Genomic DNA, 25,125 nt, shown 5'->3' with positions numbered 1-25,125 from the left:
ACCACATTGCTTCTCCATGTTTTAAAACAATCTTCTGCCAATTTCCATCTCGAAATGAGATGCTGCTCCTCATGATCAAGCCACAGTAATTAACAATATCTCTAGCACCAGAACTCACAGCTCTATCAATGTCATCTGGAATAATTATATTATTTTTTCCTCCGTACTTGGTTTTAATATCAACTGTCTTAGATTTATATTTTCCTCTTCCTCTCTTTTTATTGATGCGAGAAACTGCAAAGCAATAATATGGTGATCATGAGAACTATATGCAATCATGGCATCTTAGCATCTCCACTAAAAGCTTGCAGACTCATGGCATCTTATCACCAAAATATCTTTTGTTAACCAATTATCCTCTTCTTTTTTCAACTTAAAGCTACATAAAAAGTTGAGCTTATATATTTTAAGAAACAGATCAAAAGAAGATTATTAAATAAGTGTCTATATCTGCACTCAAGAAAAAACGAAACTAGTTAAGCCTCTGTCAAGTATGAAAACTAGCAGATGAAGGGAACTAGCAGAACTAGAAGAAGAGAAACTGCCAGCATTTTAAGTTAATTTACTTTGCTGCAGAACGCCACCCATTAGTCTATTAGATCCTTGTAAATTTAAATTTCCAGAACCAAGACCAAGCACAGACAATTCTGCACCACTAGCTAGGGACGTGGACTAACCTGCACTAGTTTCAACCTCCGGGGAGGGGCTTACACTTTCTTCTAGAGTTCTGGATGATTGTGTCTCTAGAGATGTTCTTTGGATAGGGTCATTTGATATTTGGCTTATCTGCTGAGGTCCTTGCCTTGGGCTAGATAATTGTTCTGTCTGTAGAGTTCCTTGCCTTGGTGGTATTTGTGGCTGAGATGCAGTTCCAGCAAGACTTTCTCATCCTTGAAAATTTCCACGTCCAGTTCTTATACCACCTCTTCCACTTTTACCTCGTCCAGTTCCTTTCATTTCCTGCAACATGATTAAAAAGGAGAATCATAAGATCCAGAAATTAAAAATGATAAAACATATGCCTACCAGCTATAGAAAACATCAATTCATAAAACAATGTATTAGATTAATAAATTAAAAAAATGTGCGATATTTTGCTAACAACTATAGCCTCATTGATGGAAATGTAACACATTGATTAAACTTAAAATGCTGATTATATTTATAAAGTTGCAGATACAAGCGTTATGAATTAATTTTATGTCAACCTAATCAAAATAAAATACAGAAAATTTATCAAAACAAGATGTAGACAAATATACAGTCGTCTCTGTTAAGCAATCTTCAAAAGGATGTATCACTGTCATCTCCATCATTATCATCAATTAACTCTTCTTCGCTTTCTTCATTCTCAGATACATCTATATTATTGTCATTAATAAAATCATCATCCTGATTTTCTTCATCATTGGTATGCAAAACAGTTTGTGGTTCAATATCATCCCTATGTAAAGACACCGCAATATCAATTTCTTGGTCATTGATACTCAAGATATTACATTCCACTTCCTCTTATTGATAAACTTCTTCATTTATTAATTCTTCTTCAACTTCAGGCATACTGAAAAGGTCACGGGGATTTGTCTTTACAACAACGAGCCAATCTTTATCAATCGTGTCATTCAAGTAAAAAAACTTGCTCAAATTGAGATGCCAGCACAAATGACTCATTTGTATTCAAAGCACAATGAGTATTCACACTTGTAAACCCATAACTGTCAATCTTATATCCTCTTCCTAGGCGAGCCACATCCCACCAATGACACTTGAATAGATAAACTTTTCTGTTTTCCACATAACGCAACTCATAAATGTCCTCCAATACACCATAATACTCCTTATTAGAGTCTGCATCATCTCCCCTAACAAGTACTCCACTGTTCTGTGTTTTTCTCACAAGTTCTTTTGTTTGAAACCTAAATCCATTCACCATAAATATTGAATATCGATGCACCAATGGTTCTGGACCGACGGCTAAGCTTATGAGCTCATCTGTTGCGCGTCTTTGTGCAGATAGTACAAATATCTATAAAAACAAATAAGATTTGTTCATATCGATATGCCAACACTAATAGTAAAGTGTTGTTTTAGTGAACACTTACACGTGCACGAAACCAATCAATAAACTCATTATTATGCATCCCATGAGATCTCGTTGAACCTTGTATTTCAATCTCTCTCATGTATTCCCTACATTTTGTGTTGGTTAAGATTACTTAAATTATCTTAATGTGAAATTATATTTGAATTAATAAGATACTTACTCCATGAATTTTGAAACCTCTTTGCAATTTTGAAGAACATATATACATGCTTGGTTGAACTCATAATGAGGTAGTTTCTTTCGCACTGAAGCCTCTTTTGTTTGCCCACTTAATTTAAATATAGACATCCCACCATGTAATTCAAATCCATCATCATTTCTTGTTGGTTGATTGAACTTGGTTGAGATATTTTTTAAATATCGTGAGTAAAACGTAAGGTTTTCCCTTGCCATATGACCTTCAGCAATTGAACCTTCTGGATGACCTGGGTTGCGAACATCTCCCTTAAGTGTTCGCAAATACCTACATATAGATTTCTCATCAATAGAGTTATAGAATATGATAGTTTAAAAATATTGGTTTTCAATATATAGAATAAGATGTTACCTCTCAATAGGGTACATATCCCGGTATTTAACTGGTCCACCAAGTTTTGCCTCTCTTGCCAAGTGTATTGGCAAATGAATCATGATATCAAAAAATGCCGAAGGAAAAACCATTTGAAGTTTGCATAATATGATAGGAATTTCAGCTTCTAGGATATCAAGATCTTCAATTTTCAGGCACTTAGCATATAGATTCTTGAAAATTTTACCTAAGGCTATAATTGGTTCACACACTTCCTTAGGTAACAAACCACGTATAGCTACGGGTAAAATATCTTGCAATAATACATGATGATCATGACACTTCAATTCGTGTATTTTTTTTCAAGTACATTAACACACCTTGAAATATTTGATGAAAAGGCATCTGGAACCTTGAAATTAGCTAAGAAATTGCATAACTTCAACTTCTCTTGAGGGGACAATGCATAGCAAGCTGCCGGCAACAAAATATTATCCCCGTCCTCAATTGGATGCAACCCTTGCCTAATACCAAGGTCCACCAAATCATATCTACTTTTCAATGTGTCCTTTGTCTTACCAACCATACTCATCACAGTTGATAAAATATTATCGGATACATTTCTTTCTATGTGCATCACATCAAGGTTATGTCTTAACTTAAGACTCTTCCAATAAGGTAATTGAAAAAATATACTTTTCTTCTTCCAATTATAAGCATTGTTAGAAACATTACGCTTTCGCTTTTGCACTTTACCAAAACTCACATTGCCCAACTCATGTAATTGCATAAGTGCTTCATCACCTGTTAAAGGGCTAGGTGCGATCCCCATTTCCACTTTCCCATCAAATAACATCCTATTTTTACGCCATGGATGGTTCATGGGAAGGAAGCAACGATGCCCCATATAACATAATTTGTTGCGTAAGGAAATTGATTGTGTGTCTTTATGGCAATAGGGACATGCAAGCTTGCCTTTAGTTGACCATCCTGAAAGGTTTCCATATGCTGGAAAGTCATTAATCGTCCAGAGCAGAGCCACACGCATAAGAAAATTAGATTTTGAGTGTGCATCATAAGTCTCCACCCCATCCCATAATTCCTTTAACTCATCAATCATTGGTTGTAAATATACATCAATATCATTCCCTGGAGACTTAGGTCCTGGAATAAGAAGTGTCATCATGAAATATGGATCTTTCATGCAATCCCATGGTGGCAAATTATATGTAACTAGAACGACAGGCCATATACTATGATTGGAACTCATATTTCCAAAAGGTTGAAACCCATCACTTGCTAAACCTAATCGCATATTTCTTAACTCAGCTAAAAAAGTAGGATGATGCTCATTGAAAGATTTCCATTCTATTGAGTCAGATGGATGACGCATGACACCGTCATCAATATTCTCCTCCTTGTGCCACCTCATCTTCTTTGATGTCTCTTTTGCCATGTATAATCTTTGAAGCCTTGGTTTGATTGGAAAATATCGCAACACTTTATGAGCTACTTTCTTGCCTTTGGGTTTTACTGACTTCCATCTAGACTTGCCACACTTAGGACATGATTGAGCATTGACATAATCGCTCCAATATAAAATACAATCATTCTGGCATGCATCTATTTTGGTATATCCCAAGCCTAGGTCACAAAGAACTTTCTTTGCTTCATAGAAAGAACTAGGTACAAATGATCCCTCGGGAAGAACTTCTTTAAATAACCTTAATAACTCATCCATCGATTTGTTGCTCCAATGGTTAAGTGACTTCAAGTGAAGTAATTTAACAACAAAAGACAACTTTGAGACTTTTGTGCAACCGGGATAAAGTTCTGTCTTACCATCTTCTAACAATTTGTAGAACTTTGTAGCATGCATATTTGGCTCTTCATTTCCCTCCGAATAAGTAGCATTATTATCCAGATTCATATATCCACAAGCATCATGGATCATTTGAGTAATGTCATCCTCTTCAGCGCTATCAACTTCTACTTCATCATTAAGTGCGACATTAGAATTTTCAACTCTAACCAACACTTCTCCATGCAAGTCCCACACCTTATAAGAATCCCAGAATCCCTTCTTCAATAAGTCTACTCTTATATCAATTCTTAGCTTGAACACAGTGTTCATACATCCTTTACAAGGACATCGAATCATAGTGTTCACCTTGGGTTGACTGAATGCCCAATTAAGAAAACTTTCTACTCCGTCTCTATATTTTTGGTCAACTTTATTACTAATATTCAACCAACTTTTATCCATTCCTATTTCAATAAAAAAATCAATAAGTTAATTAATTCAATTATTCATAATGATAAATATTGGATAGAGAAGTACTGAGAAATAAATTTACAGGAAAATATCAATAATGAGGTTGTGACTAGAAGTTGGAAATTCTCACAATCAAATGCTAATAATAAAAAGGGAGCGTAGATCACATATGATTGTGACTAGCACAACTTACTGTGTTTGCAGTGATTATCTTGCAAAGTACAAGTAAATATTCAGCTGTGCTATTGAGCCTCATATACAATGGCACTTACTGTGCTGTGCTGCAGACACTCTTTCCAAGCACAGCCATATGGTTGACAGGTTGTATCAAGCCTCTAATTTTCAGCAACTTCCTAAGGAGACAAGGGGGTACTACATACTAGACAAACTGGAATGTCAAGTTTCAGAAGGCAAAAGATGAAGAGGATCATGGAACCACCTTAAATGAGCTGCAAACTATCTCAAGAGGAAGCACCATGAGCTCTTCTTCTGATTTTTTTTTTGTTTCTTTCTTTTTTTGTGTTCTCTCTTCTTTCTTTCTTTTTTGAGGCTATGTATTTTCTTGAAGTTATAGTCTCTTTGAAGAATTCTTATTTAGGATTATATTGCAAAGAGGAGAGTCTCCCTTATTTTATGGTTTTCCTAGATACTTTGTATTGAGAGGAGTCCTCTCATATATGCTTAGGTACCTAGGATCCATTGTTCTCTATTATCTACTACTATGCAGGTACATTGCAAATCTGTAGAAGCTGTAGGTTGTGACTAAACCACCTAGGAGAAAATGTTGTGGATAAGATCACCAACTACAGAAACACTGCAGAGTTGCAGCACAAACCTGGAGGATGCTGCAGCAATTAATACAGAACTCCAGCTCCTTGTACAATTCAGAGCTGCAACATCCAACAACAAAGTCACACAACAACCTGAAATACCCTGTAGAACTGAAGCAGTACAATGCAGGTAATAAAAAGTTCAACTTGGATGATCTCATGGCCTTTTCTAAGCAACGGGTAGTGAATTTGTTCGTATTAGTAGCACTTTTCTGATGCACTCACAGTTTACGTAGTTGTTTTAATCAAAAACATAGATGGACTGTCTACTAGTAAAAAGCTTTTTTCACATAATAGACCAATCGATAATTTATAATCTTCTCTTTTTCACATTCTAATAGCACCAAATTCTTAATTTATCAACTATCTACTGCACAATAATGTCAATCTCATATCTCTCCTCCAAATTATATAATTATACGGTTATTGTTATTCCTACAATTTTTAAGTATTATCATATCTTTTTGTAGCTCACAAAAGATAAGGACAAATACTAGAATTCTCCATACATTCTGCAGCTATTTACAGTGAGTCTTATCGACTCTACACATCTCCAAAAAATAAAACTTCAAATAAAGAGAATCGATTGATCAGCTAACTAGACAGAACTGCACAAAGTATAAAAAATAAATCTCTGTAAAAAAATTATGAATACTTCTTTCTCCAACAAAGGTGTCAATTCTTTAACTATTCAAAACCACAAATCCATGAAGAGATAAAGATGTAAACAACGAAGAGACTCTCGATTTCAAGATAGATTTTTCAATGTGCAATCCAAATGTAGGACTTCCATCAACAGACATAGAAACACCCACACAGAGAATATCGAGAATACAAAATACAAAATACAAATGAGAATATAGAATTTCAGCTTCTAGTTTACCTCGCAAGATCGAGAATACAAAATACAAAAACATCTTTAGAACTTTCAGCTTTTAACTTACCTCGAACTAATTTTCAAAACTTCAAATGGGCGAACTGGTTCAATCCTTTAGAACTTCGAACTTCTTACGCTCACAGTGATTTTCAAACTAGGAACTCTCTTCCTTCTCCATCGACTTTAGAGAACCCCATTCCTACAAAATTCAAGTGGGTTATAGAAATTATATGTAAAATCTTAAAATACATAAACCTAGAAACGTATTTGAGCACATACCTGATGAAATACATACTTTATAGAACCCTATTAGTCAAAAATTGAAGAATATTCAGCAAAAAGGAACCTTATTCATATATATTTCACCAATGGATCGACACTACTTGTTCCTATAAATCGAGCAAAGAGGAACCTCTGTTAGCAGTGTTGTCTCTGTTTTTCTTTCCTCCGATCCCTTTTCCCAAATCTATATAATATCCATTTTTTTGTTTAGGTTTGTGCAAGAGCTGATGAGAATGGCCTTTAGTTTAGCAGCTAAGAGATGATCTTTTAATATCTCAAAGCTTTCCAAATTTTTACAGATTTTTTAATTTATTTTTCTTTTAAATTTAATTTAGTTGGATTAACATTAGCGGCGACTAGGTCGCTACAAAATCTTATTTGAGGCGACATTTCAAAATTTGCTACTAAATATTTAGCACCCAAATTTTATTTTAGCGGGACTTTATAATTTGCGAATTAGTGACAACTATTAGCAGCGACACAAAATAAGTCGCCACTGAAACTAAACATTTTGGAATGACCATATATGTCCCTACTGAATATGAAGCTTTTGTAGCAACAAGTAGGGTCGCCACTAAATCTCGCCACAATAAGTCTTATTTCTTGTAGTGAATACGAACCTTAAACACTTAAAATATGACATACCATATAATTCTTAATTTATTAATCACACTTCGTCTAGCCACGAAGGTACAAGTTAATTTAGACATTTCTAAAGGTCTGAGTGTTACACTCCACGTCTCCATAAGTCATTGAAAACGAAAACTAAAAGCTTTGAGAAACGAAAAATTAGGGTTTTAAAAATTGAATATGGGGAAAAAATAATTCAAATAAAGAAACAGTGAAAACAAACCAACAACGAGGCTTTGAAAGGTTCCGACGAAGTTTTCGGCAATCGAACAATGAGAAAATCAGGGGAAGATTTTTTTTTTTACGTTTTTAACTTATGTATATATTATTGATTTTATTTGCCACATCAAAAAATAACAAAAGAGGAGAAGTTTGGATATACGGTGGTGGCTTTGTGGTGACAGGGTGATGGTGGAGGAGTTGTTGGAAGGAGAGAGAAGGAAAAAAAAGAAATAAAAAAAAAAATCAAAATTATAAAATTTAAGTTTTTCACACTCTCAAAATTAGTGTAGCACACATAATATGTTAAGTCAGCAAAAAATATCTAATTCATTATTATTAAATAATTATAATTATTAGCTTCCGCGTGACTCTGTGTTATTTCAATCCCAACAAATGTAGACATCATAAAAGAGAAATTAGCTCTAACTCATAAGTGGAACATTCATGTTATTAGCAATAACCTTATTACAAATGCATAAAAGAATAGGCTTGAGAACAACAACAAAAAAAAGAACACAACAAATTAAATTCTTCACATAACTTTTAAAGAACATGCAACTCTAGCTTGAGACCTGTAAAACACCCTTCTTTGTTTGTAGATATGAAGTAGTATGGCCCAGATTTTTCAAGAGTAATTGAAGTCTGGCCACTATTATCCTTGTAGAATGTTTTGATAGTACTGTCACAAAGTGCATAGCTTGAAATATCCACTGATGCCACATCTATCACTTTTGGAGTATAGAAGAAATCTGTGGACAGCGTCAAGATTTGAAATTTATGAGTATAAGATCTTAGCAAGTCCTAAATTGTACATATTTAATGAATATTTTAAAATAAGTATAAGATTTGGATTAAAAATACTAGGTTTGATGAAATTTGAGCTCCACCCCTGATTCTTTTCTTCGTGAATTATTAGGTAAATATTATTCTTTTCTTTGTGTACTAAAATTACATGAAAATTTTTGTAAATATTATTTTCCTTGTTCTAATTTAAGTAACGGTATTTGACAAAATATAAATTTTAGAAATAAAAAGATCTTTAAAAAATGTGGTGTAAATCAATTGTATAATTATAAACTATCTCACAAGGGGTAAAATGAGAAATAGATTACTAATATATGACCAATGGTACAATCTTGAGTTAAGTACTACTCCCCTCTTTGAGGTGTTGACTTTCACAGAATTAATTTAAGAAAGAAAGATTTTTGAAGCTAGTGTTTATAAATATAATGTGACATTTTGAGGTTACAAAATCATAATATTTTCTTCATTTTAAAATAGGTGAATTGTTGAGGTATTTTTTATAGTTCAAATTAACTTAATTGTTTAATTTTCAAGAATAATTTTAGAATTTTCTTTCATTTTTATCCTTCATTTGTATTTTATATGTAATGAGTTCAAAAAACTTTAAATGCTTTGAATTCTAAATTGAAAATTTAATTAGTATTGGGAGTAGTTATCATGATCAATATTTAATCATTCTAAAGAGTAATTTGATAATAATTAAAAGGGATAAAAATAAAAAGTAATGTCCAATTAATGTCTTAATATTCTTTTCTTAAAGAGTATGCAATCCCCCAACAATTTACTTATTTTGAAATGGAGGGAGTATCATTAAGGTATGCTTGGTACCACGAAAAAGAAAATAAGTTATTTTTGGTCGACCAAATACAAAATTCATTTTTTGAATATTTTTCATTAAAAGAAAAAAATATTTTTCATCACTTCTGTTTTCACATGATATAATTCATTTAAAAGTATAGTTTCTAAATGTTAAAGAGTATTAAATAATAAAACAAATTTCTTCGTCTAGTTCTTAGAGAATCTATCACTAAAACATCTCTGACTAACAAGGTTAATCGGAGCGAAAATGATTTTTCATGAAAACAATTTTTCAAAACTTGAAAATGAATATTTTCTAACATGCCAAATACACCTTAAAAGTTAAAAAAAAAAAAGAAGAAGTATAAAACGTAATTAATTATAAATAAGAATAGATATTCGTTTTCCTCTTTAAAATAAATAAAATAATAAAATAGTGTCACGTAAAATGAAACACTCACGGAGAACATCTCCAACACGAAAGCTTTTGCCATAAGCCCATGGATGATAATCAACGCCCGGACTCCAACCTCTTTTGTCACCCACCACATACTCCTTTGCTAAGCAACTTGGCATTTCAACACTCAAAATCAAGAAAATGAACACAAGTACTAATTTTCCTATAGAAATGGCCATTTAATATTTCACTTTGTTGCTAGAGCTCTTTCTATTTAATTTCCTTTCTTCTAATAAAAGGAGGCTGAAATATTACGATAGAGATAGCAAATAAGTTGTTAAGGCAAGTGTAAACATATCATAATTAGGGTTTGTTTTTATAGGATGTTGAAGAATCCAAGTTGCTCTTATTTTTAAAAAAAATAAATGTTTGTTTATTGATCAACTCTCTGCACGAAAATAATACTATAAATTGGCTTCAAATTATGAACTGGCTATAGCCAGCAGGATTGTAGCATGAGCATATTCGCAAATGCAAACATATACATAGACGGATTTAAAATTTGAACATTATGAATTCGAGTTGAGAATTTTTATATCAAAAACCCATATCATTTACTTTGATTTTAAATCTATTATAAATTTATACTTATTTTACTAATTTGACACATATACATGATTTTTTTTAACCCTATGACGCGTCTAATGGATCTCATGGATTTGTCCTTTTGACCTATGTTATCATCTAGTTTAAAAGAGCACATATCATGTAAATTGTATTTTGTCGTATGTGGTACTTCACTTTTTAATCTCTCGCTTCTAAGGTGGAATTTGTCTTTCGTGTCACGTACACTTCTTTTTCAAAAGCTTATCAGCCTAGAAGTGTTTTAGTCTTTCTCTATAGCGTGTCCTCATCACGCCTTTCCTCGGGAACGCTATAAAACAAGTACTAAAACTAATTAAAGAATAATAGATGGTCTCCTTATATGTCTTGGACAATCTTCTTCTCTTGAACTAGCTTTTGAAATTGAGTAATAGGATACAATATTCATTTCTTTACATGATTACAGATAAGACCCATACCAATTCTCATTTCCGATGTTAGGGTCCATATCAAAATTGCGGTACACACCAGATATCCAGCTCTGTGCTTGAGGTGTTTCGAAGAGTCCCATATTGACTGTTTAAGGGGTCGAATGTGTGGTCATATGACCTAGACAATCTGACCTCTTGAATTAGCTTTCAAAATTTTGAATGTGGTCCAAAATCGATTTCTTTTATCATTTACATTGTAATTCACATTTGCGAAGGGGAGTCTTGGAGTAACTGGTAAAGTTATTCTCATGTGATCAGAAGGTCACACTGCGTACAATAGACTCTTGTACACGCTAGTCCTCCACACTTCCTCGACAGGAATAATTAATAAGCATTTGAATATGGGATTTACAACCAGAATGAATAAAATAATAATACTAGTATAATAATTAAATAGAAGAACGAAAAAACAAATAGTTCGAATTCCGAAAAATTTGGATCTTGTTATATATCCATCTATATGACAAGTTGAGCATAGCATTGGAGGAAGCTTCCTTATTTAAAAAGCAAAATTAAGGTGAAAATTTTATAAGACGAGTCTTTTAGTTTGTTTGGCCAAATTTTTAGAGGCCAAAAATGCTTATTAAAAGGAATGTGGTATTTCATAAAGCTTTTAGGGGGAAAAAATAAGTGATTTTGGAGAGTAGCTAGATGAAATTGTTTTCAGAAGTTAAAAAAAGAAGAAGTAATGTTTCACTAAAAATAGTTTTTTGAAAAGTATTTAAACAAAATTTTAAAAAAATTAACTGATTACGAAAGTTTAGCCCAATGGATATTCTTTCTACATATTAATTGTTGTGATAATAATATAAAGGGAAAATTTCATATATGGCAAACTTTTTAAGCATAATAACTCTATGAGTATAGTTTCACTAATTACTTATGTTTGTCATTATACAAACGTTGTACACGAATTATACAAACATTGTACACGAAATGTATAGCGAAATATACAAACGCTATACAAAAACAGCGAATTGTATAGCGAATTATACAAACACTATACCCACGAATTATTTGTATACCGAAATATACAAACACTGCAAATTGTATAGAGAATTATACAAACGTTAATTGTATAGAGAAATATACAAACGCTATACAAAAACTGCGAATTGTATAGCGAATTATACAAACGCTATACTCACAAATTATTTGTATACCGAAATATACAAACACTGCGAATTATATAGCGAATTGTACATGAATTATATAGCGAAATATACAAACGAATTATAGCAAATCTCAATAAAATATACCTACAAATGGTAATAAAATAAAACTATACCCAAAAGAAACTATATCCATAAAGAGTAATAAACTAGTATTGTTTGCCCTCTCGTGTAATTGTCTCTAATATAAAACGGCATTTAATTTGTTAATTAAAATCATGTTATCAAGGCATGTGACAAGTTAATGGCAATAGTTGGATCTTCCCGTATATCTCGCAATGTGGTAGCGCAGGAAGCTGCTCATATTCTGAAAAACGGATCCAGAGGCGAAGTCATAATTTAAAATTTATGGATTCGAGATTCTAGTCCATTTAAATTATTAGTTTTAAATTAATAGTTTGTACCTATCTATTACATTTCTTAAGATAAATATAGAATTTTGATCAAATCTACTAGTTTTATCGAATCCATCACTTTTATTTATTTAGATAAGGGTTTACAAGGAGCTAATATGCTGTGCTAGACTCCTATATCTATCAACAAGTCTGTTCCCCAATTAGGCCCATTAATAGTGGCCTAACTCAGTCTAAAACTAAGATCAATAAGACTCACACTTAATGGGCCGTGATGATCTTGGGCTGGCCCAATTTACACCCAAGTATTTTGGGTGTGTTTTGCTATAGAAGGTAAAGGTATTGAGACCGTTTGGATTGGCTTTAAGTTGGTCAAAATCAACTTAAAGCCCCTTTTTAGCTTTTGAACGTGTTTGCCTAATGCTGACTTTAAGCCATAAAGTTCTTAAAGTCAGTCAAAAATGAAAAGTTAGAATTCCTAACTTTTTTTTCCAAAGTGCTTAAAGTCATTTTCTTTGACCATGAAAATTACTTTTATATCCCTTATATTTTAACTAAATTCTCAAACTACTTTTTTTTATTCTTTTAACCCTAAAATTCACATCATAAGCACTTTTATCCAAACACTCAACTGCTTATTTATAAAAATAACTTTCAGCACTTCAAAGTTCTAAAAGCACTTCATACATAAAAGCTACTTTTTTAAGCCCATCCAAACGGGCTCATTATTTGGTTACTAGCTAATATATTTATGTTTTTGCTAATAACATTGCAATCTGTTGTTTAACACAGCTAGTTATGGAAATTTCTTATTTTTGCAACTCGTCCAAGTTTGAGTCAATTCGTTAGTTGCATTACTTATAGCTTCCTTGTTCGTAGACAAAGCAGATTCGAAATTGTTTTATGTCTTTGGATTGTCTTGTCAAATAATGTCTCCCCCCTACAGTGTCACAAATGAGTTTTAGATAAAACCAAGAGAAATCTAAGACCATAGCCTGGTCTCCATCGGTGGAGAAGTCAGAATTTTTACTAAACAGATCCAATAGATGAAAAAGTAAATACAAGAAGTCAGAGAGATTCAACAACTATTACATACATAAAAATAATTTTAACTTTAAATATACAATGTAATTTTTCATCTAAAGGATCTCAAATGAACTCTCTTACTTCCACTTGTCTCCGCCCCTCGTCTCCACATGATATTTTCTCAAAATTAAAATGTAAGATATAAATGAATACAAGTGATACAAGAGCGAATGATTACAAGTGATACGAGAATAAATGAATAAAAGTGATACAAGAGAGAATTAATACAAGTTATATGAGAGAGAATAAATTCAAGTTATATTAGAGGGAATAAATACAATTCTTTGTAATATTTTTTTGTATATTTGTATACATATAGATTGTAAAATTCGTCGATACAATCTAAATGTGTGCATGAGTTTGAATGATATAAGAGCTAATGAATACAAGTGTCTCTTGTATTTTTTTTTTGTGTTTGCATATTTGTGTACACAAAGATTGTATTTATCGATACAACATGTATTCATCGATACAACCTATATTTGTCGATACATTAAGTATCTATCGATACAACTTAATTACACGTATGAATACAATAAATATAATCAACTGATACCTCAAAAAATATACAATACAGATAAAGATGGAAACCCAAAATACAACCTAACTGCACGCATAAATACGCAAAATACAATCGTCTGACATCACAAAAAATATATCAATACTAAGAGAGAGATGAAAATATAGAATACAGAGTGAGAGAAAGAGAGAGAGAAGAGGGGGAGAGAGGGGACACAATTTAAATGCATGTATGAATACAATAAATACAGTCCCTTGATACCTCAAAAAAATATAAAAATACAGAGTGACAATGCTGAAAATACAAAATACAAAGAGGGTGGGGGGGGACAAAAATAAAGAATAAAGAGGGAGGGAGAGAAAGAGAGGGAGACGAGAGCGGGCAGAGAGAAAGGGTAGAGAGAGGAGAGATGCGAGCAAGAGAGAGAGAGAGAAAGAGAGGAAAAGAGAGAGGCCAGAAGATCGGCGAGTGAGAATGAGGAGAGAGGCACAAAAGAATCTTGTTTTTTACTTACCATCTCAAACTGTAGTTATGAATTGCAAATACCCAAACTAAAACTATAGATATCTAATTATGTCCAAATGATTAAGGTTTTTGAAGTTTTCTTTATAACAAATTATCAATTTAGATAGTATTAAGTTTCATATTGTAATTTAATTAATTAATTACTTTTTATCCAAATAGTAGTCTAGCCTATATATATCAAGTAGTCGATTATTGACAAATAATTCTCTTACGACCCAATCCACCATACTGTGCGGACATCTACTCTAACATCTAAATAGGAGAACCCTTACAAAATATCATGCGGAAGTTTAACAAAAGAACATTAGTAGTCCTACAAGAGTAGTGAAGATCAATTCACAAATGATAGCCACACAATGGTTCTCTCATGAAACTCATACTCAAATTATTGGTGTGTCGGCGTGACACTTGATCCACTAGTTAGTATGTATCGGAACGTGACACCCGGTCCAATATCACAATAACAACGTAATCACAACCCACAATGGATCGAATAGTTCACATACTTGCACAATCAAGTAACAGGTTCATTGCATGCAATTGTTCACAAATAGTCATTTCATTAGTTTCATTCTATTTTTCCCTTCATTAACAATATTTCATCAAACCTCTTTATTCAAGACATCACTTTTGGTAGAGCCAGTTTAAAATTATGGACTTCACGGTCTTGAGATTGTAGACCAATCATAACAACATATCAATCACCATACCCCAATAATTAAATACATAAAAGATGTCATAACATTACTCAATCGTTATTGAGAGTCTCTTTATGATATAAACTAAATCATAACCTACAGCCATAAATAATCAAATAAGTTCATGGCATGAGATTTATTAACACTAAGTCATTCACATTTACCCTTTATTTCATGATTCGTATTACTTAAGTAATTCACAGGGACTAATCAGCATAAACACACACAATTATTGTATAAGCCTATTCATATATGCATCAATAGCCATAATCCCCAAGTTTCAAGATTCCGTTATGACCTAGCTGTTGTCTACACATAATCTCACAAGAATCGTTGGTCTTCTAAACAGTTTCACCAAGGTTAAAATTTAAAGATTGAACCTTATCACTGGTCACATCATACTCATGACCCACATCATACATTCCCACTCCAAATAACAATTAACAATCATATAATCATCCAGACTTCGTGTCTGAATGTCTAATCATGAAATATCCCGTCAACTACAACATAGAATGCATGGAACAAATTTAATTTATAACTATTCAATTAGAGAAAACCTAATCTATCTGGGCATCAAGCAATTGTATAATGATTATAGCACGATTCTTGACTTTCGGAAGGAGAAACTATGGTGACGGACCTGAAATATGTGGGTTGTAGCCTTCCTTGCGCTAAGAATCTCTTCTTCCCTTCTCTCCAAGCCTAGAACAATTTTTTGGGGGGGAGGAGGGAGGGGGGGGGGGGTTCTAAGGTAACACTTATCTATTTTGGCACCTAGAAAAAGAAAGAGAAAATAAAATTACCCCCTCTTTTCATTCTGGCTCGTCAAATCCCGCTCTGGCGGCTCAACACGGATAGTGCTCAGTAAAATGAGCATAACTTTTTACTCCGAACTCCAAATGAGGCAAATTTGGTTGTATTGAAAAGAAGACTTATAGACCTTTAATTTGATAGGTTATGAACTACCTATTCATTATAGGATGGGAGATATAGTCATTTGAAGTTGACCGTAGTTTAAACTCAAGTTCAAAACTAAATCGGAAAACACTTTCAATTTAACTTTGTGCTAGAGTATTGTACGACTTTAATTCACAACTAATACACTCGTATACCAAGGAATTGATCTTAGTCTTATGCTGAATGATATTCGTATGCCTTTACCACATATATTTTTAGTAACGACGGGCTAGATCGTTACAAATTCAGTTGAGTAGAAAACACATTTGTACAAAAATGTCCCTCATGTCCTTTTCCGTTAAAGAAAAGGTTATTTTTAGACTTAAAAATGGATGTCAAGGGCATTTTAGGCCCAATAGATGGATGAGAATATTTTTGTACCATTTTCAATAGTTCAAGAGCATTTTAGGCCTTTTTTCGTTTATAATATACTTGTCCGTAGTTGATAAACGTTGGTAAAGTGGTTGAACTTTTATAGCAATGGAGAAATTAATTTTAAAAAAAACGTCTGAAAACTAGAAGTAACAGTGGCTGAGATGAAGAAGTTTTTCATTGTTGGAAAGTGATTTTCTGATGAATAATCTAAATTATTGATCGAAAAGGAATTTGTCTGCACACCACAATTATTTTTAAAACATAATAGTATGAAAGGTGATCTAGAATTGGTAGGTTTGAAGTTTGAACTTTGAAATGATGATATCATAAAATATGTCTATTTTATTAATTTTTAAGACTTACTATCTATAATGTCAAATAAAGTTTTCAGGGTGACTTTTTAGCTAATAGATTCATGTAACCTATTCATATCTTCATACACATTTATTTGTTATATCTGAATGATAAAAGCTGTTGTGTACTTTTTTTCACAGAGGACTTAACTTGCTTTTGTCAATGAAAATCTGGACCACAGCAAATAAATGCCACTTAACAATCAACTCTTAAAACTTAAAAAGTTTGGGCCCAAAATCTTTTAGAAAATCTGAACATGTGATCAACGGTACTCTCTCTGTTTTATTTTATGTGAATTTATTTAATTGGACACTTTTATATGGCTATAAAAATTTATATATGTTATAATATTTGTGCAGTTATAAAAACTTATTATTAAAACCTAAATGTATAATAAAATATTTAAATTAATTTAAAATAAATATATATATATATTTTTAAACAGACTAAAAAGAAATATGACGTAAATATGTGATTGAAAGAAGGTAGGGGACCCTTACAACATAAACGCTCTGGAAAAGCTTCAACTACACATGCTACTCCTCCAAAACTGCCTTTTCTGATGTAAATAAAAGTATCGTATAGCTAGAGGTACTATTCACAGAAAGCAACATAATTAAAGTATTGTATAGCTAGATGATGAATATTTTTATAAAATATAAATATTTGGAATAATTTTTAAATTTTTAAAAGTTTTTAAATAATAGAATTTGTCCATAAATATATTTGAGAAAACTTTTGAATTAGTGTTTGATCATATAACTTGCTATTATTTGATAAATATATTTAATAAATATCTCAAGTTTTCAAATTCTAAAAAAAAGAATTCGAATTTGGGCAAATTCTAGTATTTGAAAATTTTTAAAAATTTAAAAATTACTCTAAACTTTTATATTTTATAAAAAAAAACATCCATCATATATTAATTCCAATTAATATCTATCTACAATCAATTCCATTAAAAAGAACAACTTATTTTTTAATGGGTTATAATTTATCCTGAATTAATAAGAGTGTGTGATTATTGTACTACCCTTGCCGATATTGTTGTTTTTGTTGTTGTTGATTGTCATCATTTATATTATAAGGTTATTTTCTACCGAAACATGTTCATTATAAAATGATAATATAAATTTATGAGTAATTTTAATAATTTTTATAACTTATTGGTATAAATCATAGTATTTTTTTTTTTGTAAATACAAATATTTCACCCAAAATCTATGACCAAACGCATGGTAAAATTTTATCCAAAAATAACTTGTCTAAAATACTGGAAAATTTATGATCAAACGCTAACTAATTTTTCTAGTATTTGAGAATTTGGATTGTTTACAAAAATTATTTTCAAATAATGATAAGTTGTATGACCAAATAACACTTGTCAAGTTTTTCCCCATATATATTTTAGGAATATCTATGACCAAAGGGGTAAAGATACGTAGAATATGTCAAGATGCTCAATTTTCAATATATCGTATAAAAATTAAAATTAAATAATTATAAAAAAATAATAACTTTTTTTTTGGGAAAAATGGACTAAAAAAAGTATGTTAGCATTATTGAACTTCTAATTGCTTCCAATGCATTCCAAGTCTTTAATTTCATCACAATCTTATAATTCCAAGCTTATAAGAAGTATTTCGGATTTGAATTTTGTGTGTGAAAAAAATGTTGTTTGAGAGTTTTTTTTTCTTTCTAAAATGGCCTTACATAATGAGAATTTAAATTAATTGGGGCATCGATATATGTATTAAATATCGAATGAAAAATTTTAAAAATAATTGTCAAATATAATCAATTATGTACTTCCTCCATTTCATTATGATTTACATAACACGTCGACGCGAAAGAATTTGACTGGAAATTTTATTGTTACTCTTTAAACGTCCAAAATGTCAAGAATTAAAAAAATGATTCTTTCTCCAGCAAACTATCCTTATATGTATTTTTGTCGAAAATAAATCTTAAATTTCCGTATTGAATTAGCTGATGCCACATAAATAAAAAAAAATGAGGGAAAATATATATATATTTTTTTCTTCTTAAAAAATATATTCTGCATGAGAATAACATATTAACAACACCCAAAACAAATGAGCAAGACAAAATTGTCTGCTTCGTAGAAGTTTCCTTTTATTGTGTTTGTATGGATCCAATTTGCCCAACTTTAAAGTTTGGTATTCGGGATGGAATAGATAACGTTATTTTGTGAATTGAGATATAGTCTAACGTAGGGGTGTTTATGGTTCGGTTTGGATCGGTTATTGATTAAAACCATAACCAAATCAATTTAATCGGTTATTAAATGTATAAAACCATAACCAAACCAAGTAAAATAATAACCACGGGTTTGGTTATTGTCGGTTTGGTTCGGTTTGGTTCGGTTATTCGGTTTATGACTAGCCGAGATAATTCAAATATTTTCTCTCTACATTCTTCAAATTCTTACGAAGCTCTTTTTTCCTCACGGCCCACAGAGGTTCGAAACAGAAAAGGAAACAACTTAAATATTCGAAACAGAAAAGAAAACAACTTAAACATTCGAAACAAAAAAGAAAACAACTTAAAATCAATTTAAAATTTGAAAAACTTCTTACAAACCTTCTCAAAATTTGACAATCTTGTACTTGGGGTTGAGGAGTTGAGGTTGCTCTTGAGCCTTCACTGTTAGTCTATGACTGTGAGTCTGTGACTTTGTGAGAAACCAACGTGAGAGGAACAGAAATGTAAAAGGAAAATAGATACTAGGGTTTTAAAGTTTTAACTTTTACCTTATGTTGCTACCTGCTGCTTAAGTGCTAAGTGCTTATTAGGAATTTAGGATTTAGAATTGAAGATTTAGAATTGGGCTTGAGAGTTGGGCTAATGGGCTTGGATTGTTGGACTTGGACTGCTGTTTAGTGTTTATTAGAATTTATAATTGGATTTGAGAGTTGGGCTTGAATTGTTGGATCTTAAAAATAAGTAGATTAATATTAAATTAATAATTAAAAGGTATAAAATATCTTTAATTATTTCTGAAAAACTAATATTATACATATAAATAATTATAAATTTTATATATATAATTATCGGTTTGGTTCGGTTATTTATTCGGTTATTTTTTCCTATAATCATAACCAAACCAAATATTATCGGTTATTTAAATTTAAAACCAAGCCAAACCAAACCAAACCAAATGTCGGTTTTTTTATTCGGTTTGATTAAATTTTCGATTTGATTTTGATTTTAACCAAAACTGTGAACAGCCCTAGTCTAAATTGTGGAATATATAAAAGATTATGAAACTAACTAATATTTCTAACTAAATGTAGAATAAAATAATTATAGATGACCCAACAATACCAATTCGATATGCTACATTTGCCTCTTGGAATCTCTAAAAGTAGTACACCTCTTGCAAAAGGTCGTCTCAACAAGTTTTGAGGCCTAAAGCCAAATTTTTCAGAGAAGCCTTATATTTTTTAATTGACATATATAAATTGAATAATTATAACATACTCAATGTAATCCTACAAATAAGTTCTAAAAAAGAAGGATAGACACGGACATTCTGTAGTAAGACTGTAAACAATGTAAAGTTTCAATGAAAAATATATAATATAAAGTTAAAATAATAAAAACTGACTAAATTTTTTTAAAAGTTTACATAAATATTGAAATAGTGTTACGCTGAATTTGGTAAGTTGGTATAATGATATTAAAACAGTGTTGAATTGTTGATTAGTTTTAGTGCTTGAAATTTGAAGAAGACACCAAAAAACAAATTTGATCTTTTTATAAACACAACAATAGATTTTGCATAATGTAGAAGGTTTGACCGTTTGAGACACTTTAGAATATTCAATAATGAGAGAATAAAAATAGTGAAAGGGAAACAAAAAAGTAAATATAAGAATAATAATGTTGGTTCATGATAATCGTCAAAATATAAATGAGACAACAAAAAATATAGTCACATAAGAAAGAATGCTACAATTAACTAAACACTATTTTATTTCTCAATTATTACAATGATTCTTATATTAAATGAGGTAAAAAATTATTTTATTTTATACCCAAAAAATTCTTTTCAAATTTATCAGTACATGAGATTTTTTTTAACAATATATATATTGTATACATATATATATATATATATATATATATATATATATATATATATATATATATATATATATATATATATATATATATCTTTGAGAGAAAATGGGGACCCTGAAAAAATTGAGGCCCTAAGCGAGTGCTTTAGTGGCCTTATGGTTGAGACGACCTTGCTCTTGAAGATCCAACACAAATGCGGCGACATTTTTCAAGAGGTCCGAGCAACATAACATATATATACTTCTTTGTTTCAAAATAAGTATTACTTTAGAAAAAGTTATGTTCATTAACTACCCATATTTAATACATGTTTCTTGAGAATTGAACACTAGTACTCCATTCATTTTAAGATAATTGAATTGTTGGAGGTGTATCACGAGTCAAGTTAGGCCCTAGGCATGACATAGTGATTAGAATATCGAGGGATTCCAACCAAGCCCTTAACATACATAGCATAATAATGAACAATATGAAATCAAGAGAGACATTAATAATGAACAATATGAAATCAAGAGTATACATAAAGTGGAAAGTAGTCTCAACATAGAAATCTCGAAATAAGGAGAATTCGACCATCACAGTCCACATAAGAAAACATACTTCTATGGTCTAGACATGCTTCTACTAAGCTTCAGACGAGGCGCGTGACAAGCCCTAACTCACCAAACGAAATGAAATACAGAAGTCTTGAATATAAAAAAAATGACATGACAAGTTCGCCCTCGAATTACGAGGACTCACGAAAATAGATAACTAAGAGAAGATATGTCGTGACCTATATTATGAGATAATATAGGCAAAAATATGCGTTAGTATATGAAATGTACTAAGTATGGAGAACATGCATGAATATGACATAATAAAATGATAAGTCGAAAAACATGATAGTGCAATGACCAAACTAAAGCATGACATATTCTTGTTAAAACATCATTTAAAATATTACACACGGACAATGCAATAATCGTGAAAGAAACATAATCATAGTCATATCATAATCCTGTGTGGGAGAGACCATCAACTGATATATAACCATGTGAGTTATAACATGGAGTTCAATGTATTTCCCCATAAAAAAGGCCCAATATATCTTGCCAGGATTTACGGGCATCATCATTATGAGAACTGAGTACTCGCCTCTAGTTCTTAGATTGGGTACTTGTCACTAGTCTTTTTTTAAATCTACGGTGGTACGTAGTTATGAGACATGGTAGTCACTACTAGCCCACTCGTACAACTGCCAATGAAAAACATGCATAGTCGTAAGAGTAGCTCCATAAAAATCACGAGTTCATAACATAGGCATAAGAGACACTTAATCGAAAGCATCTAAATCATAGTAAGTCTTTCATAGAAAATCACACTTCAATCGGAAGTGGCTATATCATCCTAATCCTTCATGATGAGATTACTTCAATCAGAAGCAAACCTAAGCTTTCAAAAATATCATTTGATATTTCATTTAAAAGCATCCTTGAAATCATAATTCATAAATTCATGATGCATGTAAATTCTCAAATCATGGTTCATAGTCATAAAATAGGCATAATACATGGGTTCATATAAAACTTCTTGAAAGCATGATATTAATATCAATTCATGTACAATAAGATCATTGAAGATGAGTGAAATCATAATTGAATGAGCTAATGACTAAATCATCTAAATGCAAGAACAATTAGATTGAAATTCATAGAAAAATGAGAGAAATTTTTGAACTCTGTGGATTGAAAGGATCCATGGATGAAATTTCCACATACCTGAAGTAAGAGCTTGGATTAGTTCCTTCAATGGAAGATTGAAGACTTTAGATTCTTGGAACCCTAACTTGACTTGAAGAAGAAGCTTTAGTAGAGAATCCTTAGAGAGAATATTTTGATTTTGGAGAGCTTAGGAGAGACTAGGTAGTTATTGAAGGGTTTGGGTGGATATATGTATAGAAAATTACCCCAAAACTTCCAATCCTTAATATAAAAGAGTGAAAAAATGCCCGGAATGTCGTTAAAAAATCACTGTCGCACAAGTTTCACGGACGCCTTCTATGATCCGTAGAACTCTATACGAGCTGTGTAAGGCCTCGTGGTAGGAAATCCCAGCAATGATCCTGAAGTCCACATTCTAGGGGCAGATCTACGGCTTGTGGAACTCTCCATGGGCCATGTAACCATCTGTATATGTACCCTAGGTCCAAATTCCTTCCAAGTCTGATGGTGTGGTCTACGGACCCTCCTACGATCTGTAAAACCCACCATGGTCCGTATAACTTTCCGTCAAGGCACTCCTCTCCCAACTTTCTCAGAAACCTTGCACGAGACGGTCTACGATCAATTGACTTCTTCATGGGCCGTAGAATCGCCCGTTAACCTTAGGTCGAATTTTTTCTTTTTCTCAGACCTTTCCATGATAGTCCTCTATGGACTGCATAAGCTTGTACGGTCCGTACAAGGCTTCGCCAAAGTTCGCACCAACAATTGTTTTATTTTTTTCCTAAAATTTTCCTTCATTCCGAATTCTCAACTTACGAAGTCTTACAGGGTGTTTCACATCCTTAAGGAAAGAATATTAAGACATTAATTAGATATTGCTTTTCATTTTTACCCTTATTAATTATTGTCAAATTACTTTTTAGAATGATGATACATTAATTAAAGCTTCTTGAACTTACATAGGAAATTCAAATGAAGAGTAAAAATGAAAGAATATTCTAAAATTATTCGTGAAGATTAAACAATTAAGTTAATTTAAAATATGAAAAATGTCTCAACAATTCAATTATTTTGAAATGCAGGAAATATTTAAGAAGATGGAATATAAGCATAGTTAGAAAAACATACCCTCCATATATACATATCTGTTGTTCACATTAATATAAATAATTGTCCCAAATTACTTGTCAATTTATAAAATTAAGATAAAATTAATTATTTTTTCCATTTTTCCTTTACAATTAATTCATTTTTTAAAAGTATAAACACATTTGTAAAATTTCATAAAAGTTTTTGGGATAAATTAGTAAAACTGCTCTTGTTATTTATGATTTCTTTAAGGGACATGCAAAAAAAAAAGTGGACAACTAATATAAGATAGAAAAAAGTATAAATTCTTGCCTTGAATTCTTAATATAAATATAACATTAATTTTAAGACTATTTTTTTTGTTAAAATTATAACATTTATTTTTAAATGAAGAAAGTAAGTAATTACCCTCCCTTTCTTTCTTTCTTTCTTTCTTTCTTTCTTTCTTTCTTTCTTTTTAGAGCATTACAAATTAAAGCCAATTGAGAAGTACTCAATTTTGTCATGGAGAGAAAATATTGAGAAAATTATGGACATGTTTTGATGTTTCCACTTCATTGTTGGAATTTGTTTTTCTACCTTAATTAGAAAAATGTCCTACTTTCTAGACATGCTTTATACGTATATATGAAAATGATTCACCCAAAAGTTATTGAGGTAGGCTAAGAAATGGATTATAATTTAATCCTTTTGAGTATTATTTTTTTAATTTTTTTTATAATTTATTTGAGTGTCTGATAAAAAAAATTATTTGTTATGATTATATAAACTATCAAACAAATAAAAAGAATATTTTGATAATTTTTTTCAATAGTCTACATAAACAGCTCATATCTTAGATGATCGAGCTTAATAAAGTTATTCAAAATGAGTTGAGTTATTGACACATTTAAATTTAAAGTTTTCATGCATCCTACCCGATATTCTTATCATTAAGCCAATCAAAAATAATATTATTTATATATTTAGAAATAATTTTGTTTTAATAATTTATTTTATCTTGGTTGCATGTTTTTATAGTCATAAAAATCTCATTACATATTTTAAAAATTACAAAAAAAAATTAAAAAATTAAATATACTATCTATAAACCAACATGTTGACTTGATAACTACTAAACGATTCATATTTTCAACTCTTTTATTAATGGTGCAGTTGAATTAAATTAAATGTGGACTATAAAATTCCAATATATTATTTTGTTTCTATCATGAATGTTACCCTTTGATTTCCATATAATTTTAATCTCTTAGACTGTTTCAATACCTAACACTGAGATATGTACGAGAAACTTGACTTTTTTTGTCCATAATAATACTCATCCTAAATTGAAATTATTAAATACAGCCATTTTTAGGA

The 25,125-nt window shown here is 31.1% G+C and overlaps 1 protein-coding gene across 1 annotated transcript; it reads right to left on the bottom strand.

The window, feature by feature from the left end:
- Window positions 1-8,158: 8,158 nt before the first annotated feature.
- Window positions 8,159-10,058, bottom strand: LOC129893337 (blue copper protein-like). Its single transcript, XM_055968847.1, has 2 exons — window positions 9,792-10,058; window positions 8,159-8,477 (listed from the first exon to the last, which is right to left on the bottom strand). The coding sequence occupies exons 1-2, from the start codon at window positions 9,964-9,966 to the stop codon at window positions 8,272-8,274; spliced, it is 381 nt and encodes a 126-aa protein (XP_055824822.1). The 5' UTR covers window positions 9,967-10,058; the 3' UTR covers window positions 8,159-8,271.
- Window positions 10,059-25,125: the final 15,067 nt, after the last annotated feature.

Source organism: Solanum dulcamara, chromosome 6 (assembly GCF_947179165.1).
Source record: "Solanum dulcamara chromosome 6, daSolDulc1.2, whole genome shotgun sequence".
NCBI lineage: Eukaryota > Viridiplantae > Streptophyta > Magnoliopsida > Solanales > Solanaceae > Solanum > Solanum dulcamara.
This window is presented reverse-complemented; position numbering and strand designations above follow the sequence as displayed.

What these genes read in the sequence shown, in the direction of transcription:
- LOC129893337 (XM_055968847.1), bottom strand. Translation starts at nt 9,966, where the DNA reads ATGGCCATTTCTATAGGAAAATTAGTACTTGTGTTCATTTTCTTGATT. An exon ending in TCGTGTTGGAGATGTTCTCC is followed by an intron (nt 8,478 to 9,791) that starts GTGAGTGTTTCA and finishes CGCTGTCCACAG; the next exon opens with ATTTCTTCTATACTCCAAAA.